The sequence below is a fragment of the Vicia villosa genome, linkage group LG5, assembly GCF_029867415.1.
Source record: "Vicia villosa cultivar HV-30 ecotype Madison, WI linkage group LG5, Vvil1.0, whole genome shotgun sequence".
NCBI classification, from domain to species: Eukaryota; Viridiplantae; Streptophyta; class Magnoliopsida; order Fabales; family Fabaceae; genus Vicia; species Vicia villosa.
The window spans coordinates 163,020,344-163,046,461 of record NC_081184.1 but is presented as its reverse complement, the minus strand read 5'-3'; the positions used below and the strand labels follow the sequence as shown (position 1 = coordinate 163,046,461).

The window sequence follows — 26,118 nt, the reverse complement described above, 5'->3', positions numbered from 1 at the left end:
GATAATAAATTTCAATCGATGCAAAAATTGATGAATTAAGTCCTAATTGCAGAATTGGTATTACATATGTTAGTTTTTCTGTTTTTTAAATTTGTCATGCAAAATAATTCAGAGGAGCTGCTAAACTGCTGTAGTATTTACTCTTTAGCCATGAAGAACTTGTCATCCAACACATGATTGGAAGATAGTTATAACAACACAATCGATTTTCTTAAAAGCAAATATTATCCAATTTTTTTTAAAATTAATTGTTTTGTAAAACAGTTTTAAAACAAGAAATGAAAATATACAATGAATGAGTATTTTATATACTTCAATTTTCATTACAATTCTCTTGTATTCTATTCCCTAAGCTGCAGTTTCTAATCCAAACAGTACTCCTGCATGCTTGGGAGCTTCATCATTTTTGAAATAAGTTGTCATCATTTTGTTGAATGCATGCCACGTCAACAGACTGTCCGATGCAGCTTGGTGAGACTTTCCAACCGCCCGACCCACATTAAGGGTCGTAGCCACTCGCTCGAGACCACCATAGAGAGAGTTGCAGAACTTCATCATGTGTTTCATATCATAAACACTTTTTCCAAACAATACCTCTACAATACTTAGAAAATCCTCTAACTTGTTGGGTAAATTCATTCGGGTCAATATCTTCACCAGATATCCGAAATCATAAGCACTACTAAACGTGACCCAAGTGATTGATTTGTTGAAAACAAGTATAGAGGAGAACATCAGATGAGCGAAACGCCTTGAATCCACACCGTGATATAAATTGCGCTCAAAGTTAATCCCTTGACGGCGAAGCATATCAATGGAGTCTTCGTTGCAGGGATCACGATTAACATCAAAGTCGCAGAAGTTAAATTCCCATATGTAGCTCTTGTTACTTCCAAAGTCAGGAAGATTTCCCTTTCCATCCGAGAGGGTAAGACCCACTTGAATGAGCTTAAGCTCGTCAACATTCGCTTTCAAATAGCGATAGTGATCACAGGCTTGGAGACGACGTCGGTCGGTTTTAGGCGAATGAATAACACCGGGGAATTCCGTATCCATTGAGATGAAATGGTGTTGACGGATAGTTTGGCGAATGAGACTAAATTCATAATCGGCATTGAATGCCCACACCTCGCGTATTATAACTTCTTTCGAGTTGCTCATGTTGTGTTTGTTGAATACGATTTTGAATTTAGATTGAAACAGAAATGGGAGAGAAATATGGAAAAAGAATTGATTTTGAAGCTAAGTTGAAACAGAAATGAGTTGAGTTGTGATGTTGTGTTATGAAAAGAGCGTTGGATGTTTTATAGGAGTATTAAACACCGAAGAGATTTGGATAGTGTGAAGATTTGATTTGTTATTAGATTTGATTTGATTTGAAAAGTTTGAAACGTTAATACAATTTAGCGCTCTCTCTTTACTACAATAATTTTTTTGTAATAATAGTATATCCATAACAATTTATTATAAACAAATAAAATTAAACAAACGTTAAGTACGAACGATATTTGGAAAGTGGTAAGATTTGATTTGTTATTAATTAAATAGATAATGATATTTAGATTTATTATTTATTAACTGAGTAGTTATAAATTTTATTCTTATCCAAGATTTATTTTATACGAATTGAATATTTATAATATTTATATAAAATGCATCCCACTAAATTATTTAATGATCCTATTTTTATTAGGTTAATTTCACAAATATTTTAATAGATATTTATTAGATAGGATTTGATTGAATATTTTAATAAATATTTTAAAAATATGAATGTTAGTCTTTTATAAATTTACTCAGAAAAAAAATACTTTCTATATATGTAAAAAAATAAACGAATTTACTCTAAAAGTTATTTATTAAAAAAATTGTCACTTTTATTTTGATGGTAACATTTTTGTTGTAATTTTAATTTTGTATTCTTCCTTTAATACAATTTATATTTCTCTTAAATTGTCACTACTATAATTTATTTCTTACTATTTATTTCAATAAGAATATATATAATATTTCAAAAAGTATACAAACAACAAACAAACAAACTAAATTGACGATTGACACTGAATTTGGTAGGGAGAGTCACAATTCAATCATCTGCAACTACAATCGGGAGGGAATTGAAACCACTTGATGCTAAAACTGACTCTCGAATTAGATCGGGTGGTCCAGTGGATCATATACTAGTGGTGAAAAGAGAAAAAAACAACAAAGCCTTATCCTACTAGTTGAGATATGTTACATATATCAACTTTCGTCATAACGTTCGATCAAGCAACAAGCTTCTATCCAAATCATTAACTCAAGATCTTTCTTAATTAATTCTCTTATAATCTTTCAAGGTCTTTCTCTTCCTTAAGTTGTTTTCCTTCTCTCCATCTAGTATACCCTCCTTACTACAAAGTCTACATATCTTCTCTCTACATGCCGAAACCACCTAAGTCTATTTTCCACCATCTTCTCTACTATAGGTGCTACCCCGACATTCTAATATTCTCATTTCTAATTTTATCTTGTCAAGTCTTACCACATATTCATCACAACATCCTCATCTCTGCTACACTTACTTTATTCTCGTATTGAGTCTTAATTGTTCAACATTCTGTCCCGTATAATATTGCATGTCATACCGCATTCCTATAAAACTTTTCCTCCAACTTGAGCGGTACTTTTGCATCACATAAGTTCTTACCTTATGAAGTGCGTTGTTTTGACCTGAGGTCTCTTCAAATTTGGGGATGACTACGAACAAACTGAAATCAAGCTTAAGGAGGAAATCAAACTATTGAAAGAGGGCCAAAAGGCCTACTCCGAGAAGGTGGCCGACTTGGAACAGATTATAACCGAGGAGAGATAGAAACAAGAAACCTTGGCCTCAGAGGACCAAAGCACAATTTCTAGACTTACCGAAGAAGTGAGGGTAGCCAAGGATTTCAACGATGAGCATAAAAAATCTCTCAAGTAATTTATAGTTGACGTCCTCTCCAGTGGCGACGAAGCTTTTGACAGGGCCAAAGCTCAAGTGTTGTGCCTCTATCCTGAATTGAATTTATCCGAGGTGGATTATTTTAAGGTGGTGCTGGATGGGCGCCTGATAGACTTGGAATAAGCTGATGCCGACCCTTTCGTCGGGCAGCCTCAGAAGGACCTTGTTGACGAAAATGCCAACAAAAGTGAAGAAGACAAACCCGAAGAGTAGTTCCTTTTATTTTGCCTTTTATTAGTCATCAATATGATGCGTTTTCTAATATCTAAATCTCTAATGTCGTGCTGGCTTCATTTTGTAATTCCATTTTTAACTATAACAATCGCTTTTTCCTTTCAGGCTTTATATGAATTTCAGCGTTAGTTAGTTATTATTGAAATTGTAGCAGAAATGCCTATACCAAATGCTTATGCAATTATTGGACGGGCTCTAGGACAATTAATTTTAAGCCTTCGAGTATCTTGCAAACCTTATACCCATAAGACAATGCCTTCAAGTCGCAAATCGCTTAAGGTGTCTCCCTCAACGAGTATCTCAAAGTAGTTGGTTTAAGTTCAATGACTCACGTCGACACAGTTGAGATCGATTATGTTCCAGATTTTTAGTTACCCGTGCGCCAAGTGTTTAAAGAGCCCCTTGTGGCCGACGCTTACCAAACTATCACCCTATATTCCAAGGGTCGGTTATTTCTTAATGACTAGGGAGTTACCCAATCGATCATAGGAATGCATTCTTCCAATGACCAGGGAGTTACTCAATTGATCAAAGGAACGACTTCTTCCTATTACTAGAGAGTTACCCAATTGATCAAAGGAATGTACCATAACTTTTCTCAAGGTTGATCAATGTTCAGAGCCCTTATGGGTTTGATACAGAGCGGGAAACTCATACCCATACGGCCGGGAAGTTACCTAGTTAGCCAAAGCCGATTACACTAGAGGCTTTAAGTACGCCTGGATCTAAATTAGGCCAGAGGTTTACATTTATGTGGCACGGCCGAAGCCGATTACACCATAGACTTTAAGTACACCTGTATTTAAATTAGGCCAGAGGTTTACATTTACGTGGCCCGTACGAAGCCGATTACACCAGAGGATTTAAGTATGTAACACCCTCTGTAACACCCTTCTAAACCCCGCGGAAATTAATAAAATAATCCAGAGTAAAACATGAAAACAAGGGTGCCACAATTCCAATTAAAACAAATTTATCATAACTTCATTGTCATGCTTTCACTAAGAAACAATTTATCATAATACATAAACATCTCATGTTAACACAGCGGAAAATTCATCATACGGATAACCATAACATCATCTATGCAATATCTCACAGAATTAATACAATAACAACACGATAGAGTATCATCATAAACTCTAAACTAGCGTTCCTCTAGTGTTACAATATCAGAGCATGACACCTGACGCTACACTAATACACTAACATATGAGCTAATCCTCACCAAGTCGAAAGCAGCTATCCTCAATCTGAAAATGTCAAGAGTAAGGGTGAGTCTCATCACAGTTAACAAATGTTATTGCATCTTAAATAACAACACATCATAGTTATATCATTCACCCAATTTCATCATATTCAGATTATCAGGAACGCCCATCATTTACACAAATGCCAACAGAACACATCTTTCAAACAGACAATCATACTCAACATTAATTCAACAAAACACGCAACCAACACATAATCAATATTTATAACATTGGAATACTTCCAATCATGTTATAAAAGTATGCATATGTATGAACTGACACTATGCATGTGGTACCAACCTCATCAAATAGGAATAACCCATGACCGATCCAACATCATCAAGATACGGCCCTGCCAGCACAGATTCCACACAATGGGAATCATGCCCTTCACTGATCCAACACACTCTTATGGATACAGTCTCATCGATGAATATGAATGAATGCAAACATACATGAACATACTTATACCACCGTCAAGTCTAATGAGTAACATCGTCAAATACTCATTTCATCATCATCATCATCAACATCATCATCATCATCAAAGTATGTTTATATACATTAGCATCATTCAAATACAATCAATCATCATCATCATTAAAGAACATACATGTGTCCACATCAATCATCATCATCATCAATAAGAAGAACACACATGTATCCACATCATTCCACAACAATCAATCATCATCATATAATTCTCAACAAATCATCACATCATAATGTTTTTCAAAACAACATCTTATATTGTCACATTTCATCATCCAATTAAACAAATCGTCACATGATTAATATTTCAACATAGCATGTATTTAACACATCTCATCACATATATGTAAAATACATCATTCACCAAGAAATAAAAATCATATTTAAAAATATTTGGATTCACACCTCATTCCATCATTTAAACACGTAGACCATCTCGTAAGATTCATCGTGCTCGAAACGACACTAAAAACAGACCTACGGTTCGAAAGTTACACATCATTTAACTTTTCCAAGAAAACAACCATCGCTACAGCACGCGGCACAACCAAGGTTCGCGGCGCGACCTGAACCACACAAACGAGTTCGCGGCGCAACATATGCACGCGGCGCAAACGAGAAAATAAGTACGCCTTCGCGGTGCCAACACTGGGACGCGGCGCGAACTGCCGATTTCACAGACTTTCGGGTCTGCGTCAGATCCTGCGATCTCGCCCAATTTGAGTCTAAAACTAACTCCAAACATCATATACAGGCAGTTAATCATCAATTGCATCATTATTCATCATCACACATCAAAACAACACATAAATCAATCAATAATCCATGCTATTTTCATCATTTTATAACCTCCCCAAACCTAACATATAATTCAATTGACTCAACAACATCCCTAATCAATATTATTATCTAAGAACACGATAATAGATGATAATCGGAGAGTCCCCCCTTACCTTAGCCAAAGATTCTTGATTGGTTCTTTTCCTCTTTGTTCCTCTTCACGTACCAGCTTTCCAATCTCTCATCTCCTCTGCTCTGCTTTTCACGTTCCTTTTTTCCTTTCTCCCAATTTTCCTTTTTATTTAAGAAAAATAACATTTTAATTAGTAAAGGGCTTTACTAACATAGCACCCCCACTTTACTAACACCACACTTGGCCCAATAGCCCATCTCATAATTCTTTCTAAATAATTCCACAAAATACCGAATAATTCCAAATAATAATTTAATTTCCGATTAAATTAAAATTAGAAAATATGGGGTGTTACACCCTCTAAAACCCATGGCAAATAAAATGCATCATTAGAATAACATGCATATCAAAAGAGGGCTTGACATGTATTAAAAATAAACACATATCAACACAGGTGTATCTGGTCATGTTCATAACGCACATTCATGTTCCATATGCACATCATAGCGGGGTAATGTAAACATTTCAAAATGATACCATATAAAGTTATGCATAAAAGCATAGGCACCAAAGGATAATCATCACATAATCTCAAATACACCAAAATATAAAGTGAGTATCAAATATCTTTACAAACAACATGAATCAAACATATCCCCATGTTCATAACCAGAGCACGACTCATTACCTAGAAATAACGGTAAATAAAGGAATAGCTCCACGACTAAATCCTTGCAAGCAAGCACCTTTACTCCCCGGTATCTGAGCGATGTCGTACGAAATATAATTTCAACAGAAGGGTGATAATTCATGTTATTATAAAAATATATAATAATAAGTAATGCATAATAACATACATCCGACAAGGACATAACTAGAAAATTTGAATAGTGGGGGCAATATTACATATAATTTTGTAAAATTATTTTTATTTTTAATTAAAAAAAATAGAATAAGTGAAATAATTTAATAAATAAAATATTATATCTTATATGTAAAAATAATAAATAAATATGCAAAATTTAAGTGCTAAAAATTGTACACATATGCTTTAAAAAATGAATTAGGAAAAGAAAAAGAAAAGTATATTGTATTTGTGTTGTTAATGAAATGTTTTTTCTAAAACTTAAATGAATAGAGGTTGGTGATATACATTTACCTCTTTAATGGACATTTAATGGACATAAAAAATTTGATTTTGCATTTAAACACTACTAGTGCTTTACATAATTTGCATGTTTACATATACAACATAGCTTAACGACTTAAAATAACAAGTAATTGAATCACAATTATCACCAAAGTACCATTCACACAAATATTACATGAGCACACCAAAACACATTTCACATCGACAGATGTGACTCCAATGCGACTCAATGCAATATGCATGTGATACAAATTGTTATCCTTAGCGGTATCACCGTGTCCATCCCTCAGACAGATAACCACCAATTAAGCCCGCCTTTAAAGCTTCAAACCAATCCTCTAGGTTTGAGACAAGTCACTAGTTTCCACGAAACTAACGGACATCACCTCTTTCCCACTGAATGACTGCATGTGAAAATACCAACAATTATATGCAATTAAGACCATCCCTAAATCTTAATTATACAAGCATATATCACACCATTCATCGCATATAAATCACCTCACATTTGCATAAACATACACATAACATATTTTCAATCACACATGAAACACATGACATTCACCAATCTAATACACCACAATTAACATGTAGCAAACAAAGCTCAACAATTTAATTTTCAACTAATAATAATTCACAACATACATATCAAAAAATTCAAGTATCATGTTCATACAAAGAATTACCTCAAAAACCATCCAAACATTTTCAGAAAATTCACCATAATTCATGATAAATCAATAGCATACGTGATCTAGTTCAGTTCCTAAAAATATAAAATTTCACAAAGCAGACCGCGCATTGCCCGCTCACAAAAAACCAAAAAAATCTACTATGGGGCAGTTCTGTTTCCCACAATTTTCTTCCCCAAAACACATCCAAACAACCATAATTCATGGAACAGAAGCATCATTACATGTATTCAACATATAGCATCAATTACTAACATCAAAATATGATTAAATCACCAATTTCATAGATTCAAATCAAAACCTAACATGTCAAAACCTAGAAATTGAACATCCCAAAGTCCTACACATGTTACTATCCATTACTCATTATCATATATCCCATAATAAGATAAAAACCCCATCCTTACCTTAGATAAAATGTTCTCTTAGGGTTCCTCTTCTTTTCTCTTATCCCTTTCTCTTCTTTCTCATCTTTTCCTTTTTTCTTCACATCTCTTTCTTACTTTCTATTTCCTTGTTTTGGTTAAACCCTTACTACATAATTCTCTTAAACGGTTTACTAACTCTTATCCCCACCTTTTCTCTTCCTAACACACTATTAGGCCCAATTACTTATTTTATCATTTTCACACCCAATAACCCAAAACATATATATCACATATATTCACAAAACACATGATTAATTAATTACTATATCACTTAATAATTAATAAAAATAATAAATTAATAAAATAAATAATAAATAAAATCAGGGTGTTACAAAGTACGTCTGAATTTAAATTAGGCAAGAGGTTTACATTTATGTGGCCCGACCGAAGCCGATTACACTAGAGGCTTTAAGTATTCCTAGATTAGGCCAGAGGTTTACAATTACACGGGCCGTCCGAAGCCAATTACTAATCCTAATGTCATAGTCTCACAGATAATATTATTTTGCTCTTTTTTCAACATGGGTGCCTCATTAAAAACCCTGGATCTAGCAAGGGAAAAGAGTGTACACTCTACATTTTATTCATTATCACATTACATAATTCAACTATTATAAAACATAAGGTTGATTACATTCCACGCCCTAGATATCTCAACTCCTTCTAAAGTTTCCAGCTTGTAAACCCCGTTGCGTAATTCCTGCCATACTCGGAAAGGTTCCGCCTAGTTCGGAGATAACTTTCCTTTTTTTCTCTGGATCAATAATCTTCTTTAAAACCAAGCCCCTCTATGAAACACTCTTTGTTTCACCTTCATGTTAAACCTTGCAGCTAGCCTACGCTTGGTAGTGAATTCTCTGACATATGCCGCCTCCAACAAATCAGCTGAACTATTCAAGTCTTCCCGGTTGACATTCTCATCAAAAGTGACCCGTCTCTAAGTTGGAGTATTGATTTCCACTGGTATTATTGCATCCGCCCCATACACCATTCAGAAAGGAGTTTATTGAGTGGTAGAATGTGGTGTTGTATGATCAGAGGTTATGTGGTCAATTTCCCTAGTGTCAAGGATCCAAAGGTTAGAGATCTTAACAGATGTGGAGGAATGGAGAGCAAGAGGTGTGGTAGTGATGGAATTGGATTTGGTATTGGAGTTCATTGACTGCTGAAGCAATTCCATGATGCTATTGTACTGCTTCTGAGTAAAGCCAAACGAAGAAGAAGCTGATCCATGCTGAGAGTTGTCAGGAAGTGCACCAGGCTCATTCAAATTAAAGTATGTTTGAGGAAGCAGATATCGATGGTCTGATTAGTGCTGTTAGAATGAGTGCACATTCAATTTGTACCTTTATTGGAATAGTTTTGGCTATTTCCTTTACCCTTTGAACTAAATTTCGCACTTGACGCACCTTGTCGAGTAGAAACTCGAAGCACATGGGACATATCTAGAATCATAAGGTGTAGAGCCAAGATTGTTACCAATCAATTCCCGTTCTTGTTGAATAATAAGCGAAAAGGCTTGATAAATATTGGGAAAAGGTTTCATCATCATAATTTATGACTTTGAGTGAGAATATTTCATTTAGCTCCTTCAAAAACCTAATTACGTAATCTTGCTCACGGTAGGTTTTAGCAGAAGCAACTACACCAAATGAACACTGAATGACGCAAGTACAATGAGAAAGGGGACGATAATTCTCAAGTTCATTCCAAAGAACCTTCATTTGAGTAAAATATTCACAAACATCTATGGTGCCTTGTCGAAATTTGTATAAATATTTTTAGATATCGAAGAAGCGGAAGATGTTACTCTGTGAGAATCAAACACGTAAATTGTTCCAACTTCCAAACCACGGCTGCAATATCGATCAAAAGGACAGAGCTAGCAATGATTCGGAGATGGAGTAATGGATCCAGGCAAGAATTAGCGTTTTACATCAAACCGATTGTGCATATAAAGAAACAGTGTTTGCTGGTTTTGAATGCGAGCCATCGATGAACTTGTCTTTGTTCTTTGAGATTAGAGCGTTCTGCATAAAATGAGCCCAGGTGTGATAGTTTTGTTTTCCAAAGATGGAAATACAAGAATTAACACATGACTTTCATTGGGGAGAAGACAAAGTTTATGGAAAAATTAGAGTAGTTCTGTAATGCCATCGAAAGGGAAGGAAGAATCGCAAAAAAAAAGTAGAAGGATCAAAGAAGAAGATGGCACACAAAGCTTTGTAGCTTGTGATACCATATCACCGTGATATAAATTGCGCTCAAAGTTGATCCCTTGACGGAAAAGCATATCAATGGAGTCTTCGTTGCAAGGATCACGATTAACATCAAAGTCACAGAAGTTAAATTCCCATATGTAGCTCTTGTTACTTCCAAAGTGAGGAAGATTTCCTTTTACATCCGAGAGGGTAAGACCAACTTGAATGAGCTTAAGGTCGTCAACATTTGCTTTCAAATAATGATAGTGATCACAGGCTTTGAGACGACGTCGGTCGATGTTGGGTGAATGAATAACACCTGGGAATTCCGTATCCATTGAGATGAAATGGTGTTGACGGATAGCTCGACGAATGAGACTAAATTCATAGTCGAGATTGTAACCCCACGCCTCACGTATAATAATTTCTTTAGAATTGCTCATGTTGAATTTGTTGAATACAATTTGATTTTGAAACAGAAATGGGAGAGAGATATGGAAACATAATTGATTTTGAAGTAAAGTTGACACAGAAATGAAAGAGCTCTGGAAATACTAAGGTTCTGTTGTGATGTTATGAGAAGAGGTTTAGCTGTTTTATATTTAAAGAAAACGTTAAATACAAATTTTATGGATTTACTTACTTTTGGTTTTCATTTTTTTCTCTCACTAATGTCCAATCATGCATTCTAAACAATCATGCATTCTAATGTGGATAACAAAAAGAAATGAAAGGTTGGAATGAATATATTCTGATATGATGCACCTACTCAGATTGAGAGGAATTTTGAGATTTAGATGGTTGAATAAGTGTCTTCATATGTCTCTATATCTTATGATATATTATAGCATGATTTTATGTATTTTTAAATTATTAGATTTGAGAAAATTATCTAATTTTGTAAGATATAACAACCCATACATTAAAATGATTACGTTGGGAATAATTTAATTGATATAGAATCAATACATTAAAATCTTATCAATTACTTATGTTGTATCACCAAAAATTGAGTGAATCAAATTATCATTAAAAATTAATAAAAATAATTTATCTCACTTGATTTTCTTCAAAATTATTTAATAGAAACTTTCCAAAATAATGAATTTATCAACATAATTTTGAAACCAAATTTCATATGGTTAGAAGAATCCTAACCTCTCATTTAACAAAAGGATAAATATTATTAGATATATATTTTAATAAAGTGTTTTAGGCATATCATTATTTTTATATATTGTATGGATTCTTTTGGATAAAAAATGCATAATTATTATTATAAAAATAAAGTGTTTTAGGCATATCATTGCCTTTATACATTGTATGAATTTTTTTTCATAAAAAATACATAATTACTATTATGAAAAAGTTATCACATTATTGGTATTGGTATTAAATTAAATTACATAAATAATATGTTTTTACATTCTCTTTTGTAATCTAATTGTAGTGAATTTTACAAAATAATTAATAATGTTTTATATAAAATAATATATAACATTAATTGAAATTTAAATAATTATAAAATTACAAATAAATTATTACAAATTTCGAATAAGATATCATATTCTTTTAATATTTTAATATATATTATATGATATATTTATTTTAATTATGTAGATTCATTATGGTTAATTTATTTATATAATATTTTGTTCTTATGTACACTATATTAAATATTTAGTAAAAATAAAAGTATTTAACATGTATAGAAAAACTAACTACTATTTTCTATTTTCACTTTAATAAGATTTCTTACTAATACTACTAAATTATTTAAAATATAAAATCTGAAAGTTATATATATATATATATATATATATATATATATATATATATATATATATATATATATATATATATATATATATATATATATATATATATATATATATATATATATATATATATATATATATATATATATGTATGAATAAATAGTAATATAATGAAACATAAGTAATGTATGAATAAATAGTAATAGAATGAAACATAAGTAATATATGAATAAATAATATCAAAATTGTATGATATTTTTTATTAATCATACAATTTGTTTGTCATTTATAAAATTTAAAATTTTAACTGGACAAGTTCATCAATAATCAATATATATTTATCTATATATAATATAATATAATATAATATAATATAATATAATATAATATAATAGAAATATTAGCATTAAAAGTTTAATGGGGTCAATTCCATCCAAATACAAAATAATATATTACAAATACACACGGGTAATTATATGGTACGGGCATATGGTACTGATATTAACACATTTAATTAAATGTTGAATAATAACGAGAATAAGTTTACAATTGATTTAAATAGTTTTATAAATAATTCCAAAACAAAAATATTTATATATAGGAATAATTAACTATTGATTCAAATATTTTTATATATGGAATAATATATTTGATTTGTAAATTTAGTTTAATCAATTATATTAAATAGTTACTATTAATTGTATTATATAATTTGATAGAATATTTCTTCATTATAATTTGTCAATCTAAGATTTTTGTTATTATAAAATATTTTAATTATCATCAAATAATTTTAAACAATGTTAAAATTAATTTATTTTAGTTTTAAAAATATCATCAAAATACTGAATATTAACAGAAACATGAAGTTACTGATAAAAAAAATTGAATATTAATGGGAACATGTAGTGATTAATCAAAATATTGAATATTAATATATTTTTTTTTTGAATATTAATGGGTACATGAAGTTACTAATCACAATATTAAATATTAAAGGCAATATTAAATTACTGATTAAAATATTAAATGTATTGAATATTAACGGAAACATGAAGTTACTGATAAAAAATGGAATGATAACGAGAGAATAAAGTTACTGATCAAAATATTAAATATTAATGAAAACACGAAGTTATTGATCAAACTATTGAATATTAACGGGAAAACAATGTTATTCATCAAACTATATTGAATATTAACGGGAAGATGAAGTTATTAATCAAAATATTGAATATTATCGAGAACATGAAGTTAGTAATCAAAATATTGAATATTATCGTGAGTATTAAATTACGGAGCAAAGTATATAATATTAACGGGAACATGGAGTTACTGCTAAAAATATTGAATAATAACGGAAACATGGCGTTATTAATCAAACTATTGAATATTAACAGGAACAAATTTGGAATATTAACGGAAACACGAAGTTAGTGATCAAAATAATGAATATTAATGGGAACATGAAGTTATTGATCAAAATATTGAATTTTAACGGGAACATGAAGTTACTAAACAAAATATTGAATATCAACGAGAACATAAAGTTACTGATCAAAATATTTAATATTAAGGGGAACATGAAGTTACTGGTCAAAATATTAAATATTAACGGGAAATGAAGTTTATTGATCAAAATATTGAATATTACTGGGAACACGGAGTTATTGATCAAAATATTGAATATTAACGCGAGCACGGGGTTATTGATTAAAATATTGAATATTAACGGGAGCACAAAGTTAATGACAAAAAATTTGAATATTATCGGAAACATTAAGTTACTGATCTAAATTTTAAAAATTAATGGGAACAAATTTTGCATATTAACAGGAACACGAAGTTACTGATCAAAATGATAAATATTGACGGGAACACGGAGTTATTGACAAAATATTGAATATTAACGGGAACACGAAGTTACTGATAAATTTTTGAATATTAACAGAAACATTAAGTTACTGATAATTTTTTTTTGAATATTAACGGAAACAAATTTGGAATGTTAACGGTAACACGAACTTATTGATCAAAATAATGAATATTAACGGGAACACAGAGTTAATGATCAAAATAATGAATATTAATAAGAACATGAAGTTACTGATCAAAATATTGAAAATTAGCAGAAAGAAATTTGAAATATTAACGGGAATACGAAGTTACTTATCAAAATAATGAATGTTAGCGGGAACATGAAGTTACTGGTTAAAGTATTTTTCTATTAATTATGTATTTTGAATGAATCATTATTGTAAATGGAGTTTGTAGTGGTTTCTCATTGGCCTACAAGAGAGAGCTGATAGTTTGAGATTGGGCTGATAGTTTGTAGTTATAATTGAGTGAAAATAATTAATTTTCTCCTTAGCTAGCCAAAACTAATCGATTCTTCTTAGCCGATAATTTGAGATTGGGCTAATAGTTTGTAGTTTAATCAATTATATTAAATAGTTATCACTAATTGAATTATATAATTTGATTGAATATTTCTTCATTATAATTTGTGAATTTGCGATTTTAAAAATTTTTCTTCATTATAATTTGTCAAATAAAATATTACTATTTTTATAACTTTTTCAAATTTACCCAAAACTTAATTTTTTACTAATATCTTTTATTTTTCTCAATCACAATGCGCGAAAACGACGGGTACCCGTGCGAACGCACGGGTAAGACACTAATTTTTTATTATGTTTATTTAGTTGGGCAAAATAGTGATTTTTTATTATGTTTATTTAGTTGGGCAACATAGTGACAATTAGTATGAGATAAATAGTTATTTTCCCGAATAAAGTACAGATATACATAAATGAGAATAGATACACAAAAATGTGTTAACTAAGTCAATAACTATTCAAATGGAGATAACCTAAAAAAGACAAATTAAGGCTAATTTTTACAAAGTCACTTTTAATCTCTAATAAATGAATAAAAAAATTAGGTAATTGAATGTGAGGCCTAAATTAATAAATAAAAAATTGCACAATTATTTTCTCCTCTATAAATGTGAGAAAGAAAAATGTCATATTTACAGTAGCTTTGATGCAAGTATTCCAATGCTTTCTTAACCACCAAAGCACTATAGTTATTTTTGAGATGGCTTGCACTTTCAAGAAAGAGTTAGTTTCAATCAAAATCTTTGTCCAACGCAATATCAATTGCTCTAATTACTCCACAAAATTACGCATGATTGGAAGAATTCCAAGGAAGATATTTAGAGAATGCCAAGATGAATTCTTCATTATTATCCTTGATCAAAGGTGCTCGAAGAGGATTGTCAATCTCGTTAAGAGCTTTACAAAGGAATCAATATCTATTTGTGCCATTAGAAAAATGATCCGAAGACCAGAATTGTCACTGTCGGTCTGAGCACTTAGTTTGTCCGGAAGAAGTAATAGAAACAACACTAAATTCCTCGCAGGCAAGAGAAGAAAGAGGCTTAGCTAGAAAGAAATTAAGTTTAAATTGCTTCCGGCTATCAATGTAGACCTTAAAGACTTGGTTTATGGCACGACGAAGAGAAACAAGCCCATAACTAGCAATACCCTTCGAAATGATACATACTTCAAAAAGGTTAAAAAGGAGATCTTTGGAAGCTGAACATGCCTTCCCATGGTATTCATACCATTATTAGAGTACTCGAACGTAACCCTATGAACAAGGATGGAATTATGAAGAAGAACATGAAGATGGCCTTAATCCTCCTATGTGAAAGAGGTTAGTGGAAGATGAACGCTCAATTCTCAAAAAATGCAGGAGTAAAAAGGGATAAAGCACCCTTGAAACTTGTGAAATATCCTTTTATCAATCGGATTTGGTAGAATACCCCAATCGAAGGGAACCCCCATTTCTAAAGGGCTACAAAAACAGGTTTATGGGATGAATACTATAGTTTGATCAAGAGTAATCCTCCATTGTGATGGTCTCCATCAAATTAATTGATCAAGTGAATACCTAGGTTCACTAAATGGAAAAGAGGGTACAAAGAAAATAGACAAGTTAGTTGTAACAACAGGAAATAAGAAATTGAGGAACATCGCCTAAACTCTTTTAGGAGAGGCAAAACAAAGATCAATAGTTCATGTGAAATAACTTGGGAAAAATTTGAGGGTAACCAAAATCTTGTCCCATCAATCGGCACAAGGGTAGAAGACACTTGAGTACCTTAAGTATGGTAATCGATTCCTAACCTGCATACCTAAGGTGATGTGTTAGAAATTTATGGTTACAATGAATTGGAGACGATAAAGCATTAAATGCTCTTGTCTTTCATTATTTCCGCGACATACTCCAAACATTTTAATGTCAAAAAAAAGAAAGAGATAAGTCTTCGAATAAACCAACCGTAACTATTAAAGACTTCCCAGTATCCGGGACTCATAGTAAGTCTTGGTTGAAACTGTCCTGGGCTGACCATATCTCTCCCGATCCTACAACCCTAATATAGATCACCCTGATTTGAAGCTTAAGCTAACCGAATACACCGTTGAACTTATATAAACTTCTTCTCACAACTAGACTATCATGTACCTCATTGTAAGATATTTATACCTTAAGAACATCCAACGATCCTCTGGATTCCATGCCTTAAAGATAATTAAGCCTTTATTCCACTTCCCTATATATACTGGCAATGTCACCATTTCAAGTAAAACGTTTTAAACACACTTTGAATACTCTATACTCTTTCACATACTGACTTGAGCGTCGGAGGGCTAACCTTGCAGGTACACCCCTGCTCTGCCGCACCAGAAGCTTTACTTTATTACAACTTTTACATCTCGCTCTATTTCTGGTTCCAGAACGTGACAATTTCCTTCCTTAATGGCTTAGTGAACACGCTAAGAATTTATTCTGCAGAAGGATCATACTTCATTGCAAGTGAACCATCTTGAACTTGGTCACAATTAAAATTATAATCTATCTCTATGTTTCAAGTTCTTTCACGAAATACCAGATTAAATGCAATGTGAAGAGTTGCTTTACTGTCACAATACTACAATGATCTCCAAATCCTTCAACAGTTTTGTAGCTAAAATAACTCACAACATGCACCTGTCATAGCTCTATATTTAGCTTCACCTAATGATAGAGTAATTGTTTTTCTGCCTCTTTGTTCTCCAATAAATTAGTGATGATCCCAAGAAAACATAATAACCTGCGGTTGATTTTCTTTATATTGGGCAACCTCCCTAACTTGAATCGCAAAATGCACACAAAGACAAATCATTTTGGGAAGAGAAAAATAAACCTTGATCTGAATTATTCTTTAGAGGTTTATGAGGAGCGTGCATGAATCTACTCAATATGTGCACTAAGTAAGTGATATCTGGACAAGTAATAATCAAATAAACTAAGCGTCCTACAAGTCGCATTTATGAGGATGGATCTTTCAACAAATATCACTTATCTGTCAATTTTCATTTTGCTCCATGGGAAAATTCACAGGCTTAGCTCCCAAATATACTTTATCTTTTAGAATCTCTAGAGCATAATTTATTTGTGAAAATATACCTTTCTTTTACCGAGAAACCTCCAGACCCAAAAAATATTTTAAGTCATCCAAATCTTTAATGTGGAATTGATTATGCAAAAACTGTTTAAGAACAATTTTAGCATTGGGATCATTAATGGTTACGACGATGTCATTAACATAAATCAATAAGGAAGTAAATTATTTGCCTTTCTTACATGTAAGCAATGAATAATCTAATTTTTGAACTAAACAAATCCCACACCTTGAATAGTTGTTGAGAACTTGGCAAACCACTGACGAGAGGCTTGTTTTAAACCATATAAGTATTTATTGAGGCTACATACAAGATTCTCCCCCTCTCGGTGAAAACTAGGAGGAAGAGACATATAAATTTCTTCAAAAAGATCTCCGTGAAGAATTGTGTTGTTGACATCAAGCTGATGAAGTTGCCAATTTTGAGCGGTTGTTAATGCTAATAAACAACGTAATGTGACCATTTTAGAAGTCGGTGAAAAAATATCATGGTAATCAATAAATTTAACTTGTGTGTGACCTTTCGCTACTAACCACAGTTTATAGCATTCTGTAGCAACCTGCCTAAAAAATTAAAACTTAGAGAGTCGCCACCTATTCTACCAAGGCGAATAGGAAACCTTACGTAGTTGAGAGATCGGGGTAAGATACTATATTCGGGTCGAGGGAAGGTGTTAGGCACCCAAAACCCTTTCCTAAAGGTTCACATTGCAAAGATGAAGGTTTGTGGCAAAAGATAAAGAAAGATGACAGACAGTAAATAGAGTTAAAGGCTAATTATTTGAACATGATTAGAGTTTGGAAGAGGGGGACTCGCCTTGTTGCCAAGTGCCTACGTACCTCCTTATGGAGGATCAGAGTCAACGTAGTTCGGGGGACGGGTTGTATGCCCTTAAGGTTTGAAATTTGATTTGAAGGTTTGAAGGCTTTGAATAGCCTGTCGTAGATAAAAATCTGTATTTGGAGTTTGAAGTTTGAAAAATGTTTGAAAAATGTTTGAAAAATGTTTTGAAGTTGTTTTAGATGTTCTGGGCGTACAACCCTGATTTGGCACAATTAACCGCGATGATCAATAGGTTTGATCACCATAGTCAAAAGATTAGGGGTTTTGTACCATTACCAATTCAAATCGATTGATTCGATTATCACTAATAATGAATTATTGTGTTTTATTATTTTTTGTGAATTTTATTTTGTATTGTTACCCCTCATAACCGATTAACACGATTACAAATAATAACAAATTGGAATTTAGAAAACAGGAAAGTTAATCATCACAACTAATAAAATAGTTGCAACCATTTAACTAAATTGCATTTTTATTATTTGCCCATAGCGATTAATCGATTTAATCGGCACGAACAATAAATTGCATTTTTAATATAAATATCATGTACTAATTTATTTGTAAAAATAAATATTATTACATAAATAAATATATTAAAAGAGATTTAATCAAAATAAATATTTAATTAAAATTATTATGGTTTAATAGAATTTGATACAGTGTGATTGTTGTTAGGGTGTATAGCATGGGTATTAATCCTGGGACGTTGGATCTAATGCACTAAGGTTTTATTGGCCAGATTTTGAGGGAGTGTGGTGCGCCTATAGTGCTGTGCACACACTGGATCATGTGTCAATATTTTTCACAAAAATATTGTCGGAGGAAGGATTCGAACCAGCGACCCTCCCCTCACAACTGCCTCTCTTAACCACTCAACCACATGCGCTAGTTGGTTTATTACACGCGTTCATATCGTAATATGGGAAATCCAGAAACCGAAACCCAAACGCGCGCGAATTTTGAATGAGCCATTGGCATGCTGCCAGCTCATCATCTTCCCCAGAGGACCTGCAAAAAAACCTATCATATATGCTACGGTTTCGCTACCAACACTTTTCGTAGCAGAATCAGTCGACACCCTAAAAACCCCATATACGAATATAAATTCTTCGCGAATATACCTTTCGCTTCGTCCAAGTCTCCTAAGTTTAGTTATACCCATGATTTCCCTTGATTTTACCTTAAACAGAAAAGCCCCAAATCGATTTGGCGAACCCTAACTTGTTCATCAATGGCAACCCGCACCAATCTCGCCCAGAATTTCAATTAAAGGTTCATACACGTTCGCAACACACATACAAACCATAATATGTAATCAAAACTACATAAGAATGCGTGGATTATCCTACTCGAGTCAAGTTTCAGTGTTACTTACCTCGGTCAATTGGAGATTGTTCTGGATTTGTTGTTGCAGTGTAACGATCCCAATCGACTCAGGGACCTCCAAGGAATCTTTTGCACTCTCCCAAACTCCTTGCAATGCCCCCTTTCCCCAAAACCGAATTCGAGTTTATATGGAGTTTTTTGTGTTCTTGATGATGGCTCTCTCTGCAGAAATTCGTCCCCTTATTCATATGCCTTGTGTCATGTACTTATAGGGGATCAAATTAGGTCAACAAAACTATCCCAAAGCCCTTTGAATCAAATCTTGCCAACTTGAGAAAATTGATTTTATTTTCAAATGGAAACTTTCTATTTTGGCCTTATTTCAATCTTCTCCTTCCAATCATGTGGTGCACGAAAATTGAAGATATTTTGCCATTTAATGTTGATAGAAATCACTCAAAATACATATTCTACCAATTTATTTGATTTTCCATTTAATTTAATCATTAAAAAAATGAAATAAAAATCCTAAAAATTCAAATAATATGTTTAATTTCGTGGCATTTCATTTTGGGCATGCTAGTAACTTGTGAACCAAGTTTGTACTATAAAACCATAGGCCCATTTGCAAGATTTCTTAATTTGAACCTCCTTTTTCACATTTGGTCCCCCAAAATCCACTAACTTTGATCCATCATATCTCACTCAATTTTTGAGCTATGAAGGAGTTCTAATACTTTTTGGAAACCTCAAGAGGTCCTCTATAAGCCACTTTGGAACATATTTTTCATTTGGAGCTTTTATCTCGATCATATCCTCTTTGACAAAAAACTGCTTTTGGAGGATGCCTGAAAAGGACCTGTAATCTTTTGCACTGTATCTCTCAAATGAATCATTTCTAGCCCTGGCTTGTGAGAGACAAATTTGTAGATAATCCAATTTCCTTCAACATAGGCTTTGAGTGGGGAATTTTTGATGTTCCATGTGAAAGTTATGCCCAGTCAAAGTTGGGTTGACTTTCTCCTAAGAAACCCTAATTTGAACCTTTGTGTATTTGTTCATCTCTGAGTTTCTATTAATGGAATCATGATCAATCTTTGATCAAATGATGGTTGTACTTCACATACTAGATGTTGACCAAAATTGGGAAGCTTTGACTATGCTCTGGTGGTGGTTGACTTTTTAGGTCAAACCAGTTGACTATGCATCTTCTGGACTTTGGAGTGAGTGGTCTTTGGGACTGAACCCTGAGCTTTGCATCATTGTGAATGGAATATGGGATGACAAATTTTGGGGTATGACACATTCAAGATAACCATATGATTTACGACTGATTTTGTACAACCAAAGACAATTGATAACTTTCTTTCCTAAAGGGAGTGGTGTGAGGAACCAAGCGTTGTTGGCCTCTAAAGTAGCCAATTCAAATTGCATTTCTATTTTCCAAAGAGATTCAGAGGCATCTTGTTCATGACATGTAGGTTCAACATCATTAGTAATAGTAGTGATAAAGGATCTATGATGTGGTGGCTAACAATCATAAGAGATAAAATCGAAAAGAGGATATTGTGTGTCTTTACTTGGAAAAGATGATGAGAATGAGAATGATTCGAGAGAGTTTACTTGATTACAAATATATTCCCCCAAGGCTGCAGGGGGAACATGAGTTCTTTGAAAATAACACTAAGGGGCTGTTGGAGAAACAAGAATGGTAGAGGAAGAATATGCATGTGTTGGCTGGATGGGTGACGACTGGCGATTCTGGGGCAACAATTGGAATAAAAAAAATTATTTTAGGTTGATAAGAAGAGATAAATTTGTAAGGAAAATATCTTCGTAGAAAATAACATCAGACTATAAGGAATAGTTGAGGACATTCGATACTATATAATTTGTATGCTTTTTGACTAATTGGATAACATACAAATAAATTTGGTGGCAAGAGGAGAAATCTTGTGAGACATAAGAACATTTGTAGTATATGCTAAACATCCAAAAATTCTAAGGTGGGAATAAGAGTGAAGTTTTTCATAAAATTTTTCGAAAGGAGTTTGGTAAGAAAATATAGATGTGGGTAACCAGTTAATTATATGAACAACAATAGAGACACATTTCGTCCAAAAGTATAAAGGATACAAGATTGAAAACGAAGAGTTTGAGTTGACTCAAGGATATGTCTATGTTTTTATTCGACCACCCTATTTTATTGGGGTGTGTGGTACCCCAATTTTATCCGGATAATATAAAAAAATTCAAAAAAATAATATAAATATTGTTAATTTTATTTGCAAATATCATTATCAATTTACTTGAGAAAAAATTCAAAAAAAAAGAATTATTTATATTTATTATTTATTTATTGTATTTAACAAAAAATATAAAAAGAACAAAAATTTTCATTTATTCAAGCACATTTTTGTTTGAGCCTAAAAGTTTACAAAGAAAAAGAGTCCCTTTAATATTCAATTCAAAATAATAAAAATACAAAAATTAAATATAAAAATAAAATAAAAATGAAAATAAGTTATGACGACTTATGGTTGATGGCTTATAACTTATAGCTATGACTGATAGCTGATAAATAAATTATAATGTTTGATAAAATTAGCGGTTTAAGTAGCTGATAAATGTAAAATGACATAAAATACATTTAAACCAATTAAACTTTATAAAATATTAATGAAAGAAAGAATGATAAGCTATAAGCCATAAGCTGAAATACTATTTAAAATAACGTATGAAAAATAAGTTATAAACTAGTAAAATAAGCTATAAGCTCGTGATGAAAAGACTATTATCAAACAGGTCTTTTATTATCATACGAGCTTATTAGCTATAAGCTTAAAATATTGCTTGCCAAACAGAGTTTAAACCGATTCCAACGCAGTCACCATACATCTCGTCACCGCGAACCCTCACTTCGCCGCCGCAAAATGCGTCGATCTTTGGAAACCACACCTGCGGTATCAATTTCACTTTGCCGCGTTTTGAATCTTCCATTTTTTTTCTGATTTACTGCGTTTCTGTTTCTCTTAGGAAGAAAGAAGAAGCATGGTTGTTGAGAAAGGCATATCCGAATACACTAAATCCCATTTTTTACCAAAATTTAGTTCAGAGATACATATCCACAGATACATCTCCGAAGTCACCTTTCTTCCTTAGTAAATCTAGCAGCCACCCCATTTTTACAAAAAAATAATTCGGAGATACATCTGCGAATATTTTAGGGATAAATTTAAAGATACATCTTAAGTTTGTAGTGTTTTGAATCCAAAGTAACTTAATTCGATTAATATTGTTATTATTTGATTCAAAGATCAATAAAGACAAATATCATAGAACAACCACTACTACGGAAAAACGACCTTCATATTAACTGTGGTAATAAGTCGTTTTTGGACGCTTTTTTGTTGGTATTTACTAAAAGACATTTCACTACGGTTATAGTCAAAACTCGTAAAGAAATGTACCACGAGTTACAGGATTCAAATCTTAACTCCTTCAATTTCCCATTTTATCATCACAAAATGGGTTTGTCCTTGTATATCACAACGGTTCTTTAAGTCAACCGGTGTAAAAATTTATACTTATTTATATATAAGCGAAATTATCTCTCGCTCAGTACATAACAACCGTTTCTCTTAAAAGAAAATCCTAACATATTTCACTCTTCTCTATCAAAATATAACTCTTGTTTACTTTTATGTTTATGTTCCTGCTTGTTTTTACTTGTAGGTATGATTGGATGGAGGAAAAATTAATGAGGAACTTATCTCCCTCTCAAGTGTGAGTTCCCATTATGTCCTCCCTCAAGCGGGGGCTCTAACCATCGGCTCTAATACCAATTGAGTCAACAGAAACAAAGAAGTGAGAGAGACATCACATATTTACCCAAAACCTTAAGATGACAGGTGTATGAGTCCTCAAATTTATAAAGTACCCAACCTCCACTTTTCTAAACAATGTGGGACTAACAACTCACACTTGTACTCTAACACTATCTACTCCTATAATTAAGCTATTCTATTATAAAGTTTCCATATTTACAACAAGAATCATGAGATACAATTAACTTTCATAACACCTTAAGATTAAAATTGTTGTATGAAGAAGAGGGACCATGTGCTTGTATCTAGCCATTTCCAATATTGTTTAGAAGGAAGATAACAGCTGCCTTCAAGACCAAGGAAACTTTGTGGTGATCAACCATAAATGCAAAATTCTCATAAATCATCCAAGGGGTTTGGCATGATGTTTATTAATGTTGATGATTCTGCAAAGCCAATGTTAGAGACCTTCAAAGAAGAGATGCCATGTGTTTTTTGCAGTACACTTGCAGAGGTTGCATACAGAGGCCACCGAGCAACCTCTAGGCTGTAGCCATGATCATAGCATTAGTAGGCATTTCGTTTATTAATCCAACTTGGTTCTGCCACGACATACATTTTTCATAATCTGAATTAGAACTAGTTTCCATGCATTATGGATAAAATGGCTTATAATTATTACCTATTTGTTTCATCACCTTTTACAAATCTAAAACTCTGCACTTGGCCATCCATTGAATCCAAAAGCAAAAGTTCTATCAGAAGACATTGTCCATCCATTGAATCCAAAAGCAAAAGTTCTATCATCTTCTTTATCAAAACTAGAAGACATTTGGCTCAATGGAAACAAATGATCCCTTCTCGATGGCTTTCAACCGTCTATGGCAGATCTCAGCCTCCTAAGTTTTGCAGGGGACTAGTTTCGCATCTTACAGTATATAAATATGAACAATAACATTGTAGGTTCAATATCAATTTCATACTCAAAGGATTTCTATTAAGGTTTATAGTCTAGAATTTATAAATTATACAAACTAAACTTTGTTCTTATTACATTGCATGCCTAGCTAGTTTTGAACGGAGATGATATCTAAGTTTAGTGTCCGACAAATTCCATGATAGAAATTATATACTGATAACATTCTAAAAATTGACAGACTCCCAACAAAATAAAGACATAAATAGAATTTAGATAATGAGATTAGTTTTTAAAATACAAAAAAAGAAAATAATCAAACATTAATTTTAGATACAATATATTTTGCATTCTGTTTGATATGCTGCCATTTCTAATCCAAACAGCACTCCGGCGTGCTTCGCAGCCTCATTATTCTTAAAATAAATCTCTACCATTCTCTTGAATGCATGCCAAGTCAACAAACTATCGGATGCAGCTTGGTGCGACTTTCCAACTACCCGACGCACGTTAAGCATACTAGCCACGGACTCGAGACCACCGTATAAAGCATAGCAAAACCTCATCATGTGTTTCATATCGTATACACTATTTCCAAACAACCCTTTAACTAAATATAAAAAATCTTCCAAACGATCCGGTAAATTCTTTCGCGTCAAAACCTTCACCAAATATCCAAAATCATAAGCGCTACTGAATGCGATCCAAACAACTGAATGGTTAAAAACAAGTCCGGACGATAGCATTAGGTCAGCAAAACGCACTGAATCCACACCATCACGAAAATTGCGATCAAAGTCAATTCCTTGACGGCGGAGCATATCAATGGAAAGTTGATTATAAGGATCACGATCAATATCAAAATCACAAAAATTAAATTGCCATATGTAGCTGTTATTGCTTCCGAAATCAGGGAGATTTCCATTGGAATCGGAGAGAGTGAGACCAACCTGAATAAGTTTAAGTGCATCAACGTTGGCTTTCACGCAACTGTAATCGATGTAATCGATTTTCAGTGATGAATGAATTTCGCCAGGAAACTCGGTGTCCATTGAGATGAAAGGATGATGATGGATAACTTGTTGAATGAGATTGAATTCGTCCTCTAAATTGGAGGCCCAAACTTCACGGATAATGACTTTTTTCAAGTGGCTCATTTTCTTGAATGTTTAATCTTGAAGAATTGATTTTGAAGTTGAATTGAAAACAACGATAGAAAGAACGCTCTGCATGTGAATACCAGAGCAGAATTGTGTGTGATGTTATGAGATGAGAAGAGCCATGGATGTTTTATATTTAAAGTAAACCCTAATCACAAAAAAGGTACAATTAACCTATTTAATTTAATGATATTATTTTTTATTAGGTTAGGTTTTCAAAATTATTTTAATAAATATCTATTTGGTAGGATTGATTGAATATTTCAGTAAATATTTCAAAAATTGATTTTAATTTCTAAGAATAGGTTTTTTTAAAATAATATTTTATTTTATTTTTCAAACAAAATTATATTTGATTTTATAGCATTAAATAATAAACAGATTATATTCAAATTTATAAATTTGT

The 26,118-nt window shown here is 32.4% G+C and overlaps 1 protein-coding gene across 1 annotated transcript; it reads right to left on the bottom strand.

Moving 5' to 3' along the window:
* Window positions 1-348: 348 nt before the first annotated feature.
* LOC131605913 (probable CCR4-associated factor 1 homolog 11) lies at window positions 349-25,779 on the bottom strand. Its single transcript, XM_058878202.1, has 2 exons — window positions 24,924-25,779; window positions 349-1,161 (listed from the first exon to the last, which is right to left on the bottom strand). Exons 1-2 carry the CDS (start codon window positions 25,707-25,709, stop codon window positions 349-351), a joined length of 1,599 nt encoding a protein of 532 aa, XP_058734185.1. The 5' UTR covers window positions 25,710-25,779.
* Between the last annotated feature and the right edge of the window lie 339 nt (window positions 25,780-26,118).

Bases quoted from the DNA above. Each gene is read 5' to 3' on its own strand.
- LOC131605913 (XM_058878202.1), bottom strand. From the start codon at position 25,709: ATGAGCCACTTGAAAAAAGTCATTATCCGTGAAGTTTGGGCCTCCAAT. The intron at 1,162-24,923 runs ATGGCAGCATAT...AACAAACACAAC, and splicing joins GAGTGCTGTTTGGATTAGAA to ATGAGCAACTCGAAAGAAGT.